General features: G+C 32.5%; 8 protein-coding genes and 6 non-coding genes across 14 annotated transcripts, besides 1 other annotated feature; 4 read left to right on the forward strand and 10 right to left on the reverse strand. All coding sequences in view use genetic code 11, as the record gives it.

The window, feature by feature from the left end:
* Positions 1-15141: part of a sequence feature (large single copy region (LSC)) that runs on past both edges of the window.
* On the reverse strand, positions 463-2528 carry ycf3 (hypothetical chloroplast RF34). Its single transcript has 3 exons — positions 2403-2528; positions 1425-1652; positions 463-615 (listed from the first exon to the last, which is right to left on the reverse strand). Exons 1-3 carry the CDS (start codon positions 2526-2528, stop codon positions 463-465), a joined length of 507 nt encoding a protein of 168 aa, YP_004769947.1.
* psbZ lies at positions 3274-3462 on the reverse strand. The gene has a single exon. The coding sequence runs from the start codon at positions 3460-3462 to the stop codon at positions 3274-3276; it is 189 nt and encodes a 62-aa protein (YP_004769948.1).
* Positions 3914-3999, forward strand: trnS-GGA. Its single transcript has one exon. It is a non-coding gene; the product is annotated as a tRNA-Ser (tRNA).
* Positions 4322-4927, reverse strand: rps4 (ribosomal protein S4). The gene has a single exon. It carries the CDS (start codon positions 4925-4927, stop codon positions 4322-4324), a length of 606 nt encoding a protein of 201 aa, YP_004769949.1.
* trnT-UGU lies at positions 5404-5476 on the reverse strand. The gene has a single exon. It is a non-coding gene; the product is annotated as a tRNA-Thr (tRNA).
* Positions 6514-7123, forward strand: trnL-UAA. The gene is made up of 2 exons: positions 6514-6550; positions 7074-7123. It is a non-coding gene; the product is annotated as a tRNA-Leu (tRNA).
* trnF-GAA lies at positions 7506-7576 on the forward strand. Its single transcript has one exon. It is a non-coding gene; the product is annotated as a tRNA-Phe (tRNA).
* On the reverse strand, positions 8435-8911 carry ndhJ (NADH-plastoquinone oxidoreductase subunit J). The gene has a single exon. The coding sequence runs from the start codon at positions 8909-8911 to the stop codon at positions 8435-8437; it is 477 nt and encodes a 158-aa protein (YP_004769950.1).
* ndhK (NADH-plastoquinone oxidoreductase subunit K) lies at positions 9018-9749 on the reverse strand. The gene has a single exon. The coding sequence runs from the start codon at positions 9747-9749 to the stop codon at positions 9018-9020; it is 732 nt and encodes a 243-aa protein (YP_004769951.1).
* ndhC (NADH-plastoquinone oxidoreductase subunit 3) lies at positions 9740-10102 on the reverse strand. Its single transcript has one exon. The coding sequence runs from the start codon at positions 10100-10102 to the stop codon at positions 9740-9742; it is 363 nt and encodes a 120-aa protein (YP_004769952.1).
* Positions 11345-12032, reverse strand: trnV-UAC. Its single transcript has 2 exons — positions 11995-12032; positions 11345-11381 (listed from the first exon to the last, which is right to left on the reverse strand). It is a non-coding gene; the product is annotated as a tRNA-Val (tRNA).
* On the forward strand, positions 12212-12283 carry trnM-CAU. The gene has a single exon. It is a non-coding gene; the product is annotated as a tRNA-Met (tRNA).
* On the reverse strand, positions 12454-12861 carry atpE (ATP synthase CF1 epsilon subunit). The gene has a single exon. The coding sequence runs from the start codon at positions 12859-12861 to the stop codon at positions 12454-12456; it is 408 nt and encodes a 135-aa protein (YP_004769953.1).
* atpB (ATP synthase CF1 beta subunit) lies at positions 12858-14354 on the reverse strand. Its single transcript has one exon. It carries the CDS (start codon positions 14352-14354, stop codon positions 12858-12860), a length of 1497 nt encoding a protein of 498 aa, YP_004769954.1.

Below are 15141 nucleotides of genomic sequence, written 5' to 3' on the forward strand. Positions count from 1 at the left end.
TCGCGCATTCCTATCCTATATAAATAGGTAAGTGTCATATGCATCCAAGTGGATGCATATAAGAAATGAAATAGTTTAATTACTCTACTCTAATTAGAACTACTTTAATTAGAAATCAAAACATAACCTCATTGATAATTAATACCATCAGGATCATTCCAATATCTTGTCTTTATCTCTATTTATAGATTTAGTTAACTTTAAAAATGACTAAAAGTCTCTAGTCTCTTTTTAGCTATAGTCTCTACTCTACTCGATTCCTACATCCTTCTTGCTACCCTATATATATGACACGATAAAAAACTCAATATAATTTTTTTGTTACAAAAGGAAGGGATATAATGAAATTTCTTGATTGGATCTTTATCAGGGCGAGAATACTGTTATTTGATTTTATTTATTTAATAACCATTTGCAGGACGCAACAAACCTATTGTGATGAATTAAAAAGGGAGAGTGGTATTATTCGAACCGTCTCGTTATCTTCAACCAATTTTGTGCTTCAATATAATTACCTGGAGTAAGCGCTATAGCTTGTTTCCAATACTCAGCAGCTTGATCGGACCAAGCCTCTGCAATTTCAGAATCACCCTGTCGAATGGCCTGTTCTCCACGGTCGGAATAGGTAAATCAATTCCTTTCCTTAGAACCGTACTTGAGAGTTTCCTACCTCATACGGCTCAGCAATCAGTTATTTAGACGGACGTTGCATCTTACTCTACCCTATCTAACTTAACTGAATGAAATTTCTGATAAATTTATCCCTTTTTTTTTTTTTTTTTTTTTGGGGGGGGGTAAACAGAAGAAATTACTGACATAAGTTTCAAACTCTAATTTAAATCATTAAATTAGTTTTATCTTTTCTCCCACCTTCAGAAGAATGAAATATAGGTTAGGTATGGTATTTCCCATATCGTTATATTTTTCTGAAAGGTAACTATCTCGGTTTCATAGATGAAATTTATATAGAATTTTGGAAAAAGACTTTCTTCTATTTCTTCTAGAGTATATATAAGAAAAAAGACTTACTATCTTTGGGATCTGATGCTACACCGCTGCTCAATACCTTAGTGGATCAACTCTATTACATAAGTTGATTCCTAATTTTTTATCTCATCATGTTATCTCATCATGTAAGATAAATAAGCAGTTTTTATTTTATTAACTGAGAACCTTGCTAATGGATCTTTACGGTGCTTCTTTTATCAATTGGATCCTTTATCCATAGAAAGAGTATATAGGCTTCATATTATGTTGGTATTTATTTTGTTCCCCTGAAATCTCTTTCTTTGCTACAGCTTATAAAAATCGTTGCTTTCAACGATGCCTATGTAGAAAGCCTATTTCTTTTTCTAGTATTTCTCTTTGATTTACTAGCCGATTTGATCCTTTTTTCTTTCTTTCTATAGTGGAGATAGTCGCACGTAATGACAGATCACGGCCATATTATTAAATGCTTGTGGTAAGAATGGATTGCGTTCTAGTGCCCGAAAATAATATTCCAAAGCTTTTGTATGCTCCCCATTACTTGTGTGTATAAGGCCTATATTATAGAGTATATAACTTCGATCATAAGGATCAATTTCTGGTCGCATAGCTTCATAATAATTTTGTAAAGCTTCCGCATAATTTCCTTCAGATTGAGCCGACATCCGTTACGGTTGTCATTCTATTCAAAGAATCCCCGTTCCAGAACCGTACGTGAGATTTTCACCTCATACGGCTCCTCCTTTCTGTGCATACTCTTAAAAGGAATAATCCGTGGGATCTATAAATCAAAATATCCTTTTTTATGAACTGATAGGGACTGGTATTTTTACAAGAAATCTCTAGCCATCCTTCCTGCAAGAGGTTTTTATATTACCAACAATCATATAAGTGTTAGTTAGATAGAAAAGGTAACTCCAACAATTTCTTTGTCCCTAACGCCCCATTTTCAGGAATTAGTCACTTCAACGATCTTCGATGGTTATATGGGTATCCAAAATACAAACGAGATGGATGTTTGTTGTCCCAACCATTTTTTTGATTAGTCCCGATACCGATAAGTAAGTAAAAGGGGTCATTTATAACAAAGTTTTCGCGTTGTTGATTTCTAAGTGTAGTGCTTCTTCCCCTATGCCACCCATTCATACTACTAATGTAATGTAAACTAGAATTGACCTGCCTGCCATTGCAATATCTATAGGTATAACCTTTCGCTCAATACTCAAATCAACGATTCAAGCATCTGAGGCCGCATCAATCGAGGATACACGACAGAAGGCATTGTTTTCTCTCCAAGATTAACTTCACCTTCACGAAGGGTAGGTTTATTTACATAAAATATTTTCTTTCTATCTTGAACCCCAGAAATGTCTCTTTCTAGTAAGACTGATAGCTAAAAAAAAAAATCAAATCGCACCATCTCTGTAATAGGTAAATGCTTCTTTTTCTCCTGAAGTTGTCGGAATTACTCGTAATAAGATATTGGCTACAATTGAAAAGGTCTTATCAATAAAATTTCCATTTATCCGAGATCTAGGCATAATTAGCAACCCATTCTACAATTCTTCTCATTTACCTTAAGGCAAATGATCTAACAAACAAGTGAATTGTACAGTACGAAATAACATAAAAACAGACTAATTCTAAAAAGATAGACTAGACTTTACACTCAAATTGTGCCCTTTGTCGGGCGAGATAAGATTTACTATAATTGTAATTTCATCTAAATTTGGCAGTATCTCAATGAATAGAACTATGTATGACCCGTTTAATTTAACTAAGTTTTTAATTTAAAGAATCAAGAGCTTTATATTCCTCCACTCCAGATTCTGAGAACTTAAGTTAAGAAGTTTTATTTCATCATGATTCAAAGAAAAGAGAAAAAAAGAAATATTCTCTATTCACCTGTTTGTTTTTATAATGTGTCTAATACACTATAAAGTCGAAATAGAAAAACTTACGGAAGAATTCATCCATTTGTAATAGATCCATGGGGTAGATAATTAGAGGAGTTGCCATTGAGACATCAGGGGTTGACTCGAAAAGCATTTTTTACAATAGAACCATAGTCTAAAATACCGATACTTCAGTCAATTGATTTAGTCGAGGTTAAGTCATTGGGATTATTCAGTCTAATATATATATATATAATAAGAAAATATTTTTCGTCTTACCAAAAGAAATATCTTTCTTTTTGTTTTCAAACTTTAATTCAAATCTATCTTAAAAGAGGAATTTTATTAGAAGTAGCTGTGTTTTGGATGGAAGAAATGCCGGAGAAAAAGTTCAAGAGATGAGAAAATTGAGGATAGCTACCAAAAAAACTAATCCAATCCATAATGAAGCAGCAGAAAATAAAATATTTTTGTTACTTGACCAACCATCAGAAGAAGCAAATACAACAGGTACACTAATCAATAAGACTGATGAAGTCGCAATTAATGCAAAAACAACCAATTGGAAAGCAATAGTCATGCTTGTAATCCTCCAAGCTACCAACAAATAAACTATACCATTTGATCCCTTATTTAGTTAAAATCTTGAGAAAATGCATCATGGCGGGATTTAACCATGAATCAATTCATTCATTAAAAGTTATTACCACTTTATTTAGTATTTGATTTAGTTTACTATATATTTAACTAACAAATAGATATACTAGATCCTGTATATACCTATCAATATACACATAGATACATACAAATGAATACATATATAGACCCTATCTAGAATGTCACTTTAACAGGGTAGTGTATCAATTCATATGGCCATGTTCTATTTGTAGAAATAAAATAGAAATTGTCTTTTGGAGAGAAAAGTTTTTCTATTTCCATCATTAGAATGGATTGGCTATACCTATACTGCAAAAATAGGAATTACTCGCTATTCAGTCGGTTTGTGGTCAATAATAAGATTATGTTATGTAGGAGAGATGGCCGAGTGGTTGAAGGCGTAGCATTGGAACTGCTATGTAGGCTTTTGTTTACCGAGGGTTCGAATCCCTCTCTTTCCTTTTCTCTACCTTCACTTAATTTACCACGGCTACTTAACACAATTTATTAAATAATGATTTATACCTTTATTTCTCCTCTATTAGATTTCTACCTTTATTTGAGATGAAAGATGATATTTTCTATTCCCAATTACTGTAGTATAAAAATACCAAAAAACGCGAAAAAGGAATGAAAATTTTACTCCTGATTCTTGTAATACAGAATTAGGAAAAATCTAGATCAAAAAGACCTTAGCTTAAACTTGGATTTCCCTTAGCTATTTTTCTCTCTCCGAAAAGGGGACAAAATTATCCAAGCCTTTCCTTGTGATTTTTGTTTGTTTAAGTCTGACGAGAATAATATTCTACAACTAAGAGCTCATTTATTTTCAAACCGAGCCACTTACTATCTATTATTTGGTTTACTAATCCTTTATTCTCGATTGAATCAAGAGTCAAATGTTTTGGTACTTCCTCATGGGGGGATGAAGAAATATTATTTTGAATCAGAGCTTTTGATCTTTGATTATCCTTTGTTGAAATAATATCCTGGGGTTTGCAACGATAACTTGGTATATCTACTATACGACCATTAACTAAAACATGTCTATGGTTAACTAATTGTCTGGCTGCAGGAATAGTCGAAGCCATGCCCAATCGAAAAAGGATGTTATCCAAACGCATCTCAAGTAGTTGTAGTAAAACCTGTCCTGTTGATCCTTTGGCTTTTCCAGCGATATGCACATATCTAAGTAATTGGCGCTCTGTCAAACCATAATGAAAGCGCAATTTTTGTTTTTCTTCTAAACGAATACGATATTGTGATCTTTTACCGGAACGCAATTGGTTTTTAAGATCACTTCCGGATTTAGGCCTTTTACTAGTTAGTCCTGGTAAAGCCCCCAGACGGCGTATTTTTTTGAAACGAGGTCCTCGGTAACGAGACATAAAAACTCCTTTATGTTATTATTTTATTGAAATTTCATAGAAAAAAATCTAAATTAAGGCTGAACTAAAGCATAAACAAAGCAAAGAAAAATCTACGTAAGTATTAGAAACAAGAACGAAATGGAATTGTATCTATATATACGCATTTTTTTACATGTTTTATTAGAATTAGATATTTTCTATTATAGTTTATTTAGATTTTATAGTTATAGATAGATATCCATATATATTGAGATACATGTATAGAGATATAGATACGAGATTAAGACTACGTTTTATGATGGGTGTTCTTTCTAGAGTTGTTGGATAGAAATCTAATTACTCCAATTTTTGATTCATAGGTGGAAGTTAATGTCGCATAATATAATAAATGAGCAACTCAACATTTCACGAAAGGAAAAAAAGAGCAGTCTTTTGACTTTTTTTGATGTCAAGAGGGTATCATCAATCATCAAAAAATCAGATAATAGGGAAAAAGCCAGCTATCGGAGTCGAACCGATGACCATCGCATTACAAATGCGAAGCTCTAACCTCTGAGCTAAGCGGGCTCACATAACCAAACTAACTTATAGCACGCAAATTATGAGTATCTTGACTATTTACAATTCAGTTTATTTTCTTCTTATCTTCTCTTCATTTCAGAATTATTGTATAGTCTTTTCTTTGTATGTTATATTTTTTGTCTATTATTATCTTATATATAGCCTATATTATATATATCTCTCTAGTCTAGTATTAGAGTCCTTTTTGTCTAATGTAATAGTATATAGTTGTGTATTTATTCTTATCTTAAACATTGATTAGCATAAAAAAAAATATATTACTTAACTATATTATAGTTAATTACAAAAAAAAAACAAATAAGTTAACTTAACTATTATAACTAGACTATTTATTAGCTAATCTACTTAATTCTATAAGAACTCTATTAGACCTTATATATTATAAGAATATAAGTTTTATATAACAATACCAAAACTTACTAAAATCCAATTTGACTATATTAAAAAGTACTAATAAATTTTTTGAATAAATTAGTTAAATTAGTAATGGAAGGAACTAATATATATATAATTTTAAAAAAAAAAAAAATGAAATTAAATTAGAACAATTAGAGTTATACTAGGGTCTTATTATATATAGTCTTTTCTTTAGTCCCATCTCTTTTATTCGGCATATAGCAGATCTAGTCTAAGATAAGGATAAAGATACAATCCAGATCATAGTTTTCTGGTTTCATTTGTAAAGTAAGTAAATAGGACAAAACAGAGAAGATTAAATATCGACCGTTGCAGTATTCCATGTACCGATGTAAAAATCAAGTGGGTAGAGACATAGATCTAGGGATATATCTTATCACTATTGAATTGCAGATATATCAATGATAGAATCAATTTCGATTGGGATATGGATCATTTGATAAGGTTAAAACGAGAGAATAGATCAAAAAAGAGCCGTAAATACTTTTTCGCTATACTATAGAAATCAGTAGCTAATTTAATTAACTCCACATTTGGATTTCTAAAATAGAAATAAAAGAAGTGGAAGGGATGACAATGGAATTCCAGTCTGAAATAAAAAGAAAGGGGATATGGCGAAATAGGTAGACGCTACGGACTTAATTGCATTGAGCCTTGGTATGGAAACCTACTAAGTGGTAACTTCCAAACTCAGAGAAACCCTGGAATTAAAAATGGGCAATCCTGAGCCAAATCCTTGTTTTGAGAAAAAGGATAGGTGCAGAGACTCAATGGAAGATGTTCTAACAAATGGAGTTGATTGCATTACGTTGGTATCTGGAATTATTCTTTCTATCTAAGAAAGGCTAACCCTCTATACCAAACACACACGTATATATACTGATATTTCAACTGATTAATCAGGACCCGAATCCAGAATATTAATTTAAATATTTAATATATCTATAAATAGATAAATTAAAATAAAAAATTTTTTAATTTCAGATTTAAAAGTTATTCTGAATTCATTCCAATTTAAAGTAATAGTGGAATATTCAGTAATCAAATCATTCACTCCAGAATCTGATTTATTCTTATTTTGACAATAAAATAAATTGGACGAGAATAAAGAGAGAGTCCCATTCTACATGTCACTACTGACAACAATGAAATTTATAGTAAGAGGAAAATCCGTCGACTTTAGAAATCGTGAGGGTTCAAGTCCCTCTATCCCCAAAAAAACGATTTGACTTCCTAAGTTTTTTTCCTCTTTTTCATCGGTGACTCAAAATTGACTGTATTTTACATTTACTCTACTCCTTCACTAAAAGATCCGAGCACTTTATGTTTAGACCAAGGGTTTTTGTATACGTACAAATGAAGATATATGGACAAATAGTCGAGAATAGTGAAGTGACTTATTCACTAGTAACAATTTCTAGTGTTAGGTTATCCTTTCACTTATAATATCAATCTTGAAATTCCTATTTACGTTAAGACCAAAAAAGTCAAAAAAGTTTTAAACGCCTATTATTTTTTTTTGTCCTGTTATTTTAATGAACACAAACAGAAGTACTAGATGGAGTAAGATAAGGTGATGCATGTCAAATAGTATAGTCGGGATAGCTCAGTTGGTAGAGCAGAGGACTGAAAATCCTCGTGTCACCAGTTCAAACCTGGTTCCTGACAACTAATTAATTCTCGGAAGAATAGAATACAAATTCAGCAAGAAAGAAAGGTCTGAGTACATTAATAGAACTTGATACGTACTTATTCATCCTTATAGCTTATAGTTAGATAAAGAGGAGGATTTGATGACTTTAAGATAAGTGCTGTGGGTGTGGGGTTAAAAATTCCATTATACTCACTTTTTTGTCTTTAAATTATGACTGATCTCATTGATTCAAAAAGTTTCGTTTTTCATTTTTTACCATTATATTTCTTATATTTTCTAATTCTATTATTATTATGTACTTAGATTAATATTATTAGATCTAATTATATTACTAATAAAAGAAATTTATTAATGAATAAAAATAACAAAAATGCATAATAATTCCAAGAAAAAAGTTCACTAACTTTATCTATATTTTAAGTAATATATAAATCAAAAAAGTCAAAATAGCACCCCTAACTTATAGGGGTTGAAAGATAAAAAGAGATCAAATTAATTATCCTTTTTATAGACAGTACAAATTAAATCTGATTCTTTTTTGATTAGTGAATTTTTTCTTTTTCGATGTATTTTTAATTTATTCTTACTTGTTTTACTTTACTTTATTTTATGGGATTTATCTATGTGATATGCGCGGTACAAAGTTCATAGTACAGAACCCTTTTCATTCATTCTATTGTGTCTCCTTATCAAAAAACGAAGAGCATTTTAAATGGGGTTAGGAATAATATAAATTAACTCTTTTTAACTGATGCAGAATACGAATTAGAATCAAGTAACTCTGTTTTATAGGGAACAGACCTTAAAGTAAAAGTATTCTTTGACTTGAAATATGAAGTTGTATCATCTAAGTGACATAAGTTTCTTATCATTTAATGAGCATCTTGTATTTCATAGAAATTGGGAGTAATATAGTCCTTACGTAAAGGCCAACCTATCCAACTTTCAGGCATCAAAATACGTTTAAGGCGTGGATGATTATCATAAGAAATTCCTAACATATCATAGGATTCACGTTCTTGAAAATCTGCACTCCTCCAAACCCAGAAAACAGATGGGACTATAGGATTTTCCCTTGGGACAAAAACTTTTATACATACTTCCTCCGGTTGATCAACCCCATACTGTATTCTCGTAAGATGATATACACTAGCTAAAAATCCACCTGGTGCGACATCATAAGCACACTGAGAACGTAAGTAATTGTAACCATACACATATAAAATGACAGCAATGGAATCCCAATCTTCGGGTTTTATTTGTAAAGTCTCTATTCCTTGATAATCAAAGCCCAAGGATCTATGAACAAGCTCATACTTGACTAGCCAAGCAGATAAATGACTCTGCATCTTCTTGATCTCTCCCACATTTGGATTTATAGAAGTCTTTCATATTGACAATGAAATTTATACAGATTGAAGCTTTTTATGATTCTCCTTAACAAAAATAACCTGCTCAATTGACTCTTTTTTGTGAAGATATTGAACTTTTGGATCTAAATAATTCTTCAGAAGTTATTTCTGAAGTAGATGATGATTGATAAAGCAATTCTTGATTGTAATTTCCAGTATGAATACTGCGTTGAACATTAAATTTATGATTGGTAGTAAAACATCGATTTTCTTGTTGATAACCAATTCTATCTTCATAGATTTCTCGAGATATCTTCTTACGAAGTTTCGTTATTGCATCTATAACTGCCTCTGGTTTAGGCGGGCAACCCGGCAAATAGACATCAACTGGAATTAACTTATCGACTCCCCGAACGGTACTATAAGAATCGGTACTAAACATCCCTCCCGTAATAGTACAGGCCCCCATGGCAATGACATATTTAGGTTCAGGCATTTGTTCATATAATCTGACTAAAGAAGGAGCCATTTTCATTGTTACTGTGCCGGCTGTTAAAATTAGGTCCGCTTGCCTAGGACTTGATCTTGGTACTAATCCATAACGATCAAAGTCAAATCGCGAGCCTATTAATGCAGCAAATTCAATAAAACAACAACTGGTACCATATAAAAGTGGCCATAAACTCGAGAGTCTTGACCAATTTGAAAGATCATTCAAGGTAGTTGAAATAACTGAATTGGGTATTGTTTGGTCAAGTGACGGCAACTCAATCAAATTCATAACTGTCTCAATAGACTCTTTTTTATTATTTGAATATTCATGAGCTAAGACCATTCCAATGCTCCTTTTCGCCATGCATAAACTAAACCAACAATTAGGATAAGCACAAAAATTAAAGCTTCTATAAATACGGATACACCTAATACATCAAAACTCATTGCCCACGGATAAAGAAAGACGGTTTCAACATCAAAAACAACAAAAACTAAAGCAAACATATAATAGCGAATTCGGAATTGTACCCAAGCATCCCCTATAGGTTCTATACCCGATTCATAACTAGATAGCTTCTCCGGTCCTTCACTAAGGGGAGCTAAAACTCCAGAAACAAGAAATGCCAAGATAGGAATAACACTTGATATTATGAGAAATGCCCAGAAAATATCATATTCGTAAAGCAGAAACATAGATGCACTCCTATTAATTAATGTGGAATAGACTGAATTAGTCGATTCGAATTAGAATTAATTGTCAATTCGTCCAGAACAGTTTAACTTAAGTCAAATAAGGATTCTATTATTCTTAGCCTTAGTGATATAACATATAGGCATTAACAAAAGAGGAATTTCTAATCTATTTATTTCTAAAAAAAGTCAGGTATAGAATGTGGCTATTGAGTCAATACAACTATATACAAAAAGGAATACATGCAATAATTATATTATCTCTTTGTGACCTATCCTAAATTTCTATTCTTTTATAAAATACTAGAATTCTTATCTGTAAAATGGAGATAATTTTTGTAAAATGGAGATAATTCTTAATTTTGTTAATTAAATCTCTTTAAGGGCTAGGAACCAAACTAGAATTTTTTTCCATATAAAAAACATTAGTTGGATCTCGACTGTCCCCACCGACTTTATAACAAAAAATAAAAAGAAAGGTGTTTTGTAGAGTTATAATGCAAAAATATTTTGAATAGTAATACTAAAGTAAAAAAAAAAGGTCATTTGTAATGAACCGACTTCTTTTTTTTACAGGAATATCACTTAGTCAGATTAACCCCTATTCATATTAGTAAGGCGAATCTTAATTTTTACTACAAGATAAATAAAGTAAGTTTGTTTTGAGGCAAACCCATATAAGTCTAGTAGAGTGGACTAATAAGTGGACTCAGAAATTTGACATAAGATACTTTCTAATAGTAATAGAAAATAATAACATATTAGCAAAATCGAAAGATTTGAGAAATGAAATATCGAAACCAACTGAATTCATAGAAATCGAAGAGGCTTAGATTTGTTTGAGTAGGTTTGTCGTTTTTAACCGAGATCATGTGACGATTTTGAGTTAACTTAAAAACAAAGGGATTAGGGATACATACCAAAGTCAAAAAAAGACTATCACAAACCAAACTCTTTGATGAAGGTACTATAATATAAAATGGTTTTATCTCATTTCATTCGACGATTAACAAAAAAAAAGAATGAATTTTTTAGCGGATCAGAGATTTTATAAAATAAATAGAACTATTAATTGTATCAATTGAAGTCAAATAAATAAAATTTGGGTTTGCATTTTCTTGTACATATGACTCGATGTTATGAGAAGGTAATACTTCTAGGTCTAGGGACTCACCAACTAACTAGTAAAAAACTAGTAGTAATAAGATTAGGAAAAAAGAATATGTAAATATTCAATATAAGGTATAGGGCTATACGGACTTGAACCGTAGACCTTCTCGGTAAAACAGCTCAAACTTTTTATTATCAAAATGATTCGAACTGTTTCAAAGACCCAACATGCATTTTTTTATTGCATTGGGCTCTTTCATTAACTGATAAAAGGATCAGTTAGTCCACCATGTTTTTTCTTCAACAAAAACAGGAAGATAATCAGATGGCTCCACTTGCTCTGATTCATTATCATTAGTCGAATCATGATCTAAGAGCAATACCAAAGTGTTTCAAAGAAGGATTACTTTGACGTAGGTCTGTTTAGGGTTATGGCCTAGATCCAACTAAGTGAAAGTTTAATGGAGTCTCTATCGTTCCGCTCTAAGAGTCAAATATGAGACTTCTTACACCTTAAAGTTCATAGGACGAAAAGAGGTTTTTAAGGCCCTTATACTCGTTATACCTAACATTGAATAGACTGGGTATTCACCTTATCAATTCTCAAATCAATGATGGGCTTTATTTGGCATCAGAATTCACACTCGAATCGGACTGACCAAATAGTTGTTATGTCAGGCTATTGTTCTCTTGTTCTCTTGAATCCATGGAGTAAGACATTACTTTATCAATAAGATCAATTATTTGATTACTTGATTGACTCCTTTGAAAAAACATTGGCGCACGTGTAAACGAGTTGCTCTACCAACTGAGCTATAGCCCTTGTGATAAACATCTTAACATATAGATAATTTCTTGTCAAGATGGGTATTTGATGATCTCCATAATAATTCTTTGCCCATTGCTTTTTAATTAATTTAAGGATTGGTATTGCTTAGAAATCCTATTCTATATATAATCCCAAAAGTGATAAGTTGAATTTTTCTTTGTAGTGATAAAAGACCTACTTAACTCAGTGGTTAGAGTATTGCTTTCATACGGCGGGAGTCATTGGTTCAAATCCAATAGTAGGTACAACTTATTAGATACCAGTTATTCCGGTATCTAATAAGTTTTTATACTCATTTCATTTTTTTGTTGTATTTCTTAGATTAGACTTAATCTCATTGTTTTCCATTTTTGGGCTCAAAATAGACAGTCTTGTCTAATAAAGAACTTCTTTTTATTGTTCCGATGCATCAACATCAACTAGCGGAAATAACATTGATAGCCTCTACTCGTGTCTTAGCTCGTCTTAGAGCTAGATTAGCCTCAATTGCTTGTCTTTTACCTTCTGCTTTACGCAAATTTTCTTCCGCTTTTTCAAGAGCTTCTTGAGCTTCTTGCGGATCAATATCAGTACTTATCTCTGCATCATTTCCTAGAATGGTGATCTCATTATTACCTACTCTAGCAAATCCGCCCATCAAAGCCACCGTTACCCATTGGTCTGTTAGGCGTATTCTCAATAGACCTATATCTACAGCTGTGGCAATAGGAGCGTGGTTTGGTAATATACCAATTTGGCCACTATTAGTCGATAAAATTATTTCTTTAACTTCTGAATCCCAAACAATTCGAGTAGGCGTCAGTACACTAAGATTTAAGGTCATTTCTTCAAATTGCTCTCCACTTCTAAGTTTATAGCTTTCGCAGTAGCTTCATCGATGTTACCCACCAAATAAAAGGCCTGTTCAGGAAGACTGTCTAATTCGCCTGAGAGAATAAGTTTAAAGCCCCTAATGGTTTCTTCAAGGCCAACATATTTCCCTGGAGAACCAGTAAATACTTCCGCTACAAAGAAGGGTTGTGATAAGAAACGCTCAATTTTTCGTGCTCGTGCTACGGTTAAACGATCCTCTTCGGATAATTCGTCTAATCCAAGGATAGCGATAATGTCCTGCAGTTCTTTGTAACGTTGTAAAGTTTCCTTGACTCTTTGCGCAGTTTCATAATGTTCCTCACCAACGATTGCAGGTTGTAGCATGGTTGACGTTGAATCTAAAGGATCCACTGCTGGATAAATACCTTTAGCAGCTAATCCTCTTGATAGTACGGTAGTCGCATCTAAATGCGCAAATGTCGTTGCTGGCGCAGGGTCAGTCAAATCGTCTGCAGGTACATAAACTGCTTGAATAGAAGTTATAGATCCCTCCTTTGTAGACGTAATTCTTTCTTGCAAAGAACCCATTTCTGTACTAAGGGTAGGTTGATAACCCACCGCAGACGGCATTCTACCTAATAAAGCCGATACTTCGGATCCTGCTTGGACGAATCTAAAAATATTGTCAATGAATAGCAGTACGTCTTGTTCATTAACATCTCGGAAATATTCCGCCATAGTTAGAGCGGTCAAACCAACTCTCATACGAGCTCCAGGCGGTTCATTCATCTGACCATAGACGAGAGCTACTTTTGATTCTGCAATATTTTTTTCATTAATGACTCCGGATTCTTTCATTTCCATGTAAAGGTCATTTCCTTCACGAGTACGTTCGCCTACTCCACCAAATACGGATACACCTCCATGAGCTTTAGCAATGTTGTTGATCAATTCCATAATCAGGACTGTTTTACCCACTCCAGCTCCCCCAAATAGTCCAATTTTTCCTCCACGGCGATAAGGGGCTAAAAGATCCACTACTTTAATCCCAGTTTCAAAGATTGCTAATTTCGTATCTAACTGGATAAAGGCGGGTGCGGATCTATGAATAGGAGATGTTGTGCGAGTATCTACAGGACCTAAATTATCAACAGGCTCACCAAGAACATTGAAAATTCGTCCCAGAGTGGCTCCACCGACTGGAACGCTTAGAGCAGCTCCCGTATCAATCACGTCCATTCCTCTCGTTAGACCATCTGTAGCACTCATAGCTACAGCTCGAACTCGATTATTTCCTAATAATTGCTGTACCTCACAAGTAACTTTAATTTCCTGACCATCCGCATCTTGACCTTGAACTACCAAGGCATTATAAATATTGGGCATTTTACCCGGGGAAAAAACGATATCCAGTACTGGGCCAATAATTTGAGCAATACGCCCTAGGTTTTTTTCTTCCAATTGTGAAACCGCAGTCCCAGAAGTAGTAGGATTTATTTGCATAATGATGATAAAGTGAAATATGTCGAAATTTTTTGGAATATTATATTTCCGAATAAAAAAATGTCCGATAGCAAGTTGATCGGTTAATTCAATAATAAATGAAAGTTAGCACATTTACTTTCAAAAACAAAATGGTAGTTGGTACTATCCAACTGAATCTAATTCAATCATTTACTCATTCAATGAATGAATTTTCAAGTTTAACCACAATTTTGTTTTTCAACTAAAGTAGATGAAGATGACTAAGAAGCATGAAGAAGTGTGTTTCTTTTATCTACCATTATAGATAATTCCATACATATCATATCTTATTTTATGATTTATGTAATTATGTAATTCGAACCTGAACTCTATCTATTATTCATTTTTTCTATCTCATTGTTCATTTTTTTTTATTTTTTCAGAAGGATTTTTGCCCATTTGTGGGTTAGACTATACCTTTTTGATGGATGAGTTAGGTTAATTTTTACATCTAGGATTTACATATACAAGATATATCACTGTCAAGAGGGATTTTTTTGAGTATTTAGAAAATATTTAATATTGAAATAAGACAGTTAGATAACTATTTAGATAAGAAAGACATTTAAATAAAACCAAGAAAGCGATAAACTACAAACTTGCAAATCAAAGGTTGGGTTGCGCCATACATATCAAAGAGTATACAATAATGATGTATTTGACGAATCAAATACATGGTATTATTAATTAATTGAGAATATTAATTGATAATTGAAATTGAATTGAAAAAATTTGTAAAAGAATTGATTTTCTTTTCAAATGTTTC

Source organism: Wolffia australiana, chloroplast (assembly GCF_029677425.1).
Source record: "Wolffia australiana chloroplast, complete genome".
Taxonomy (NCBI): Eukaryota; Viridiplantae; Streptophyta; class Magnoliopsida; order Alismatales; family Araceae; genus Wolffia; species Wolffia australiana.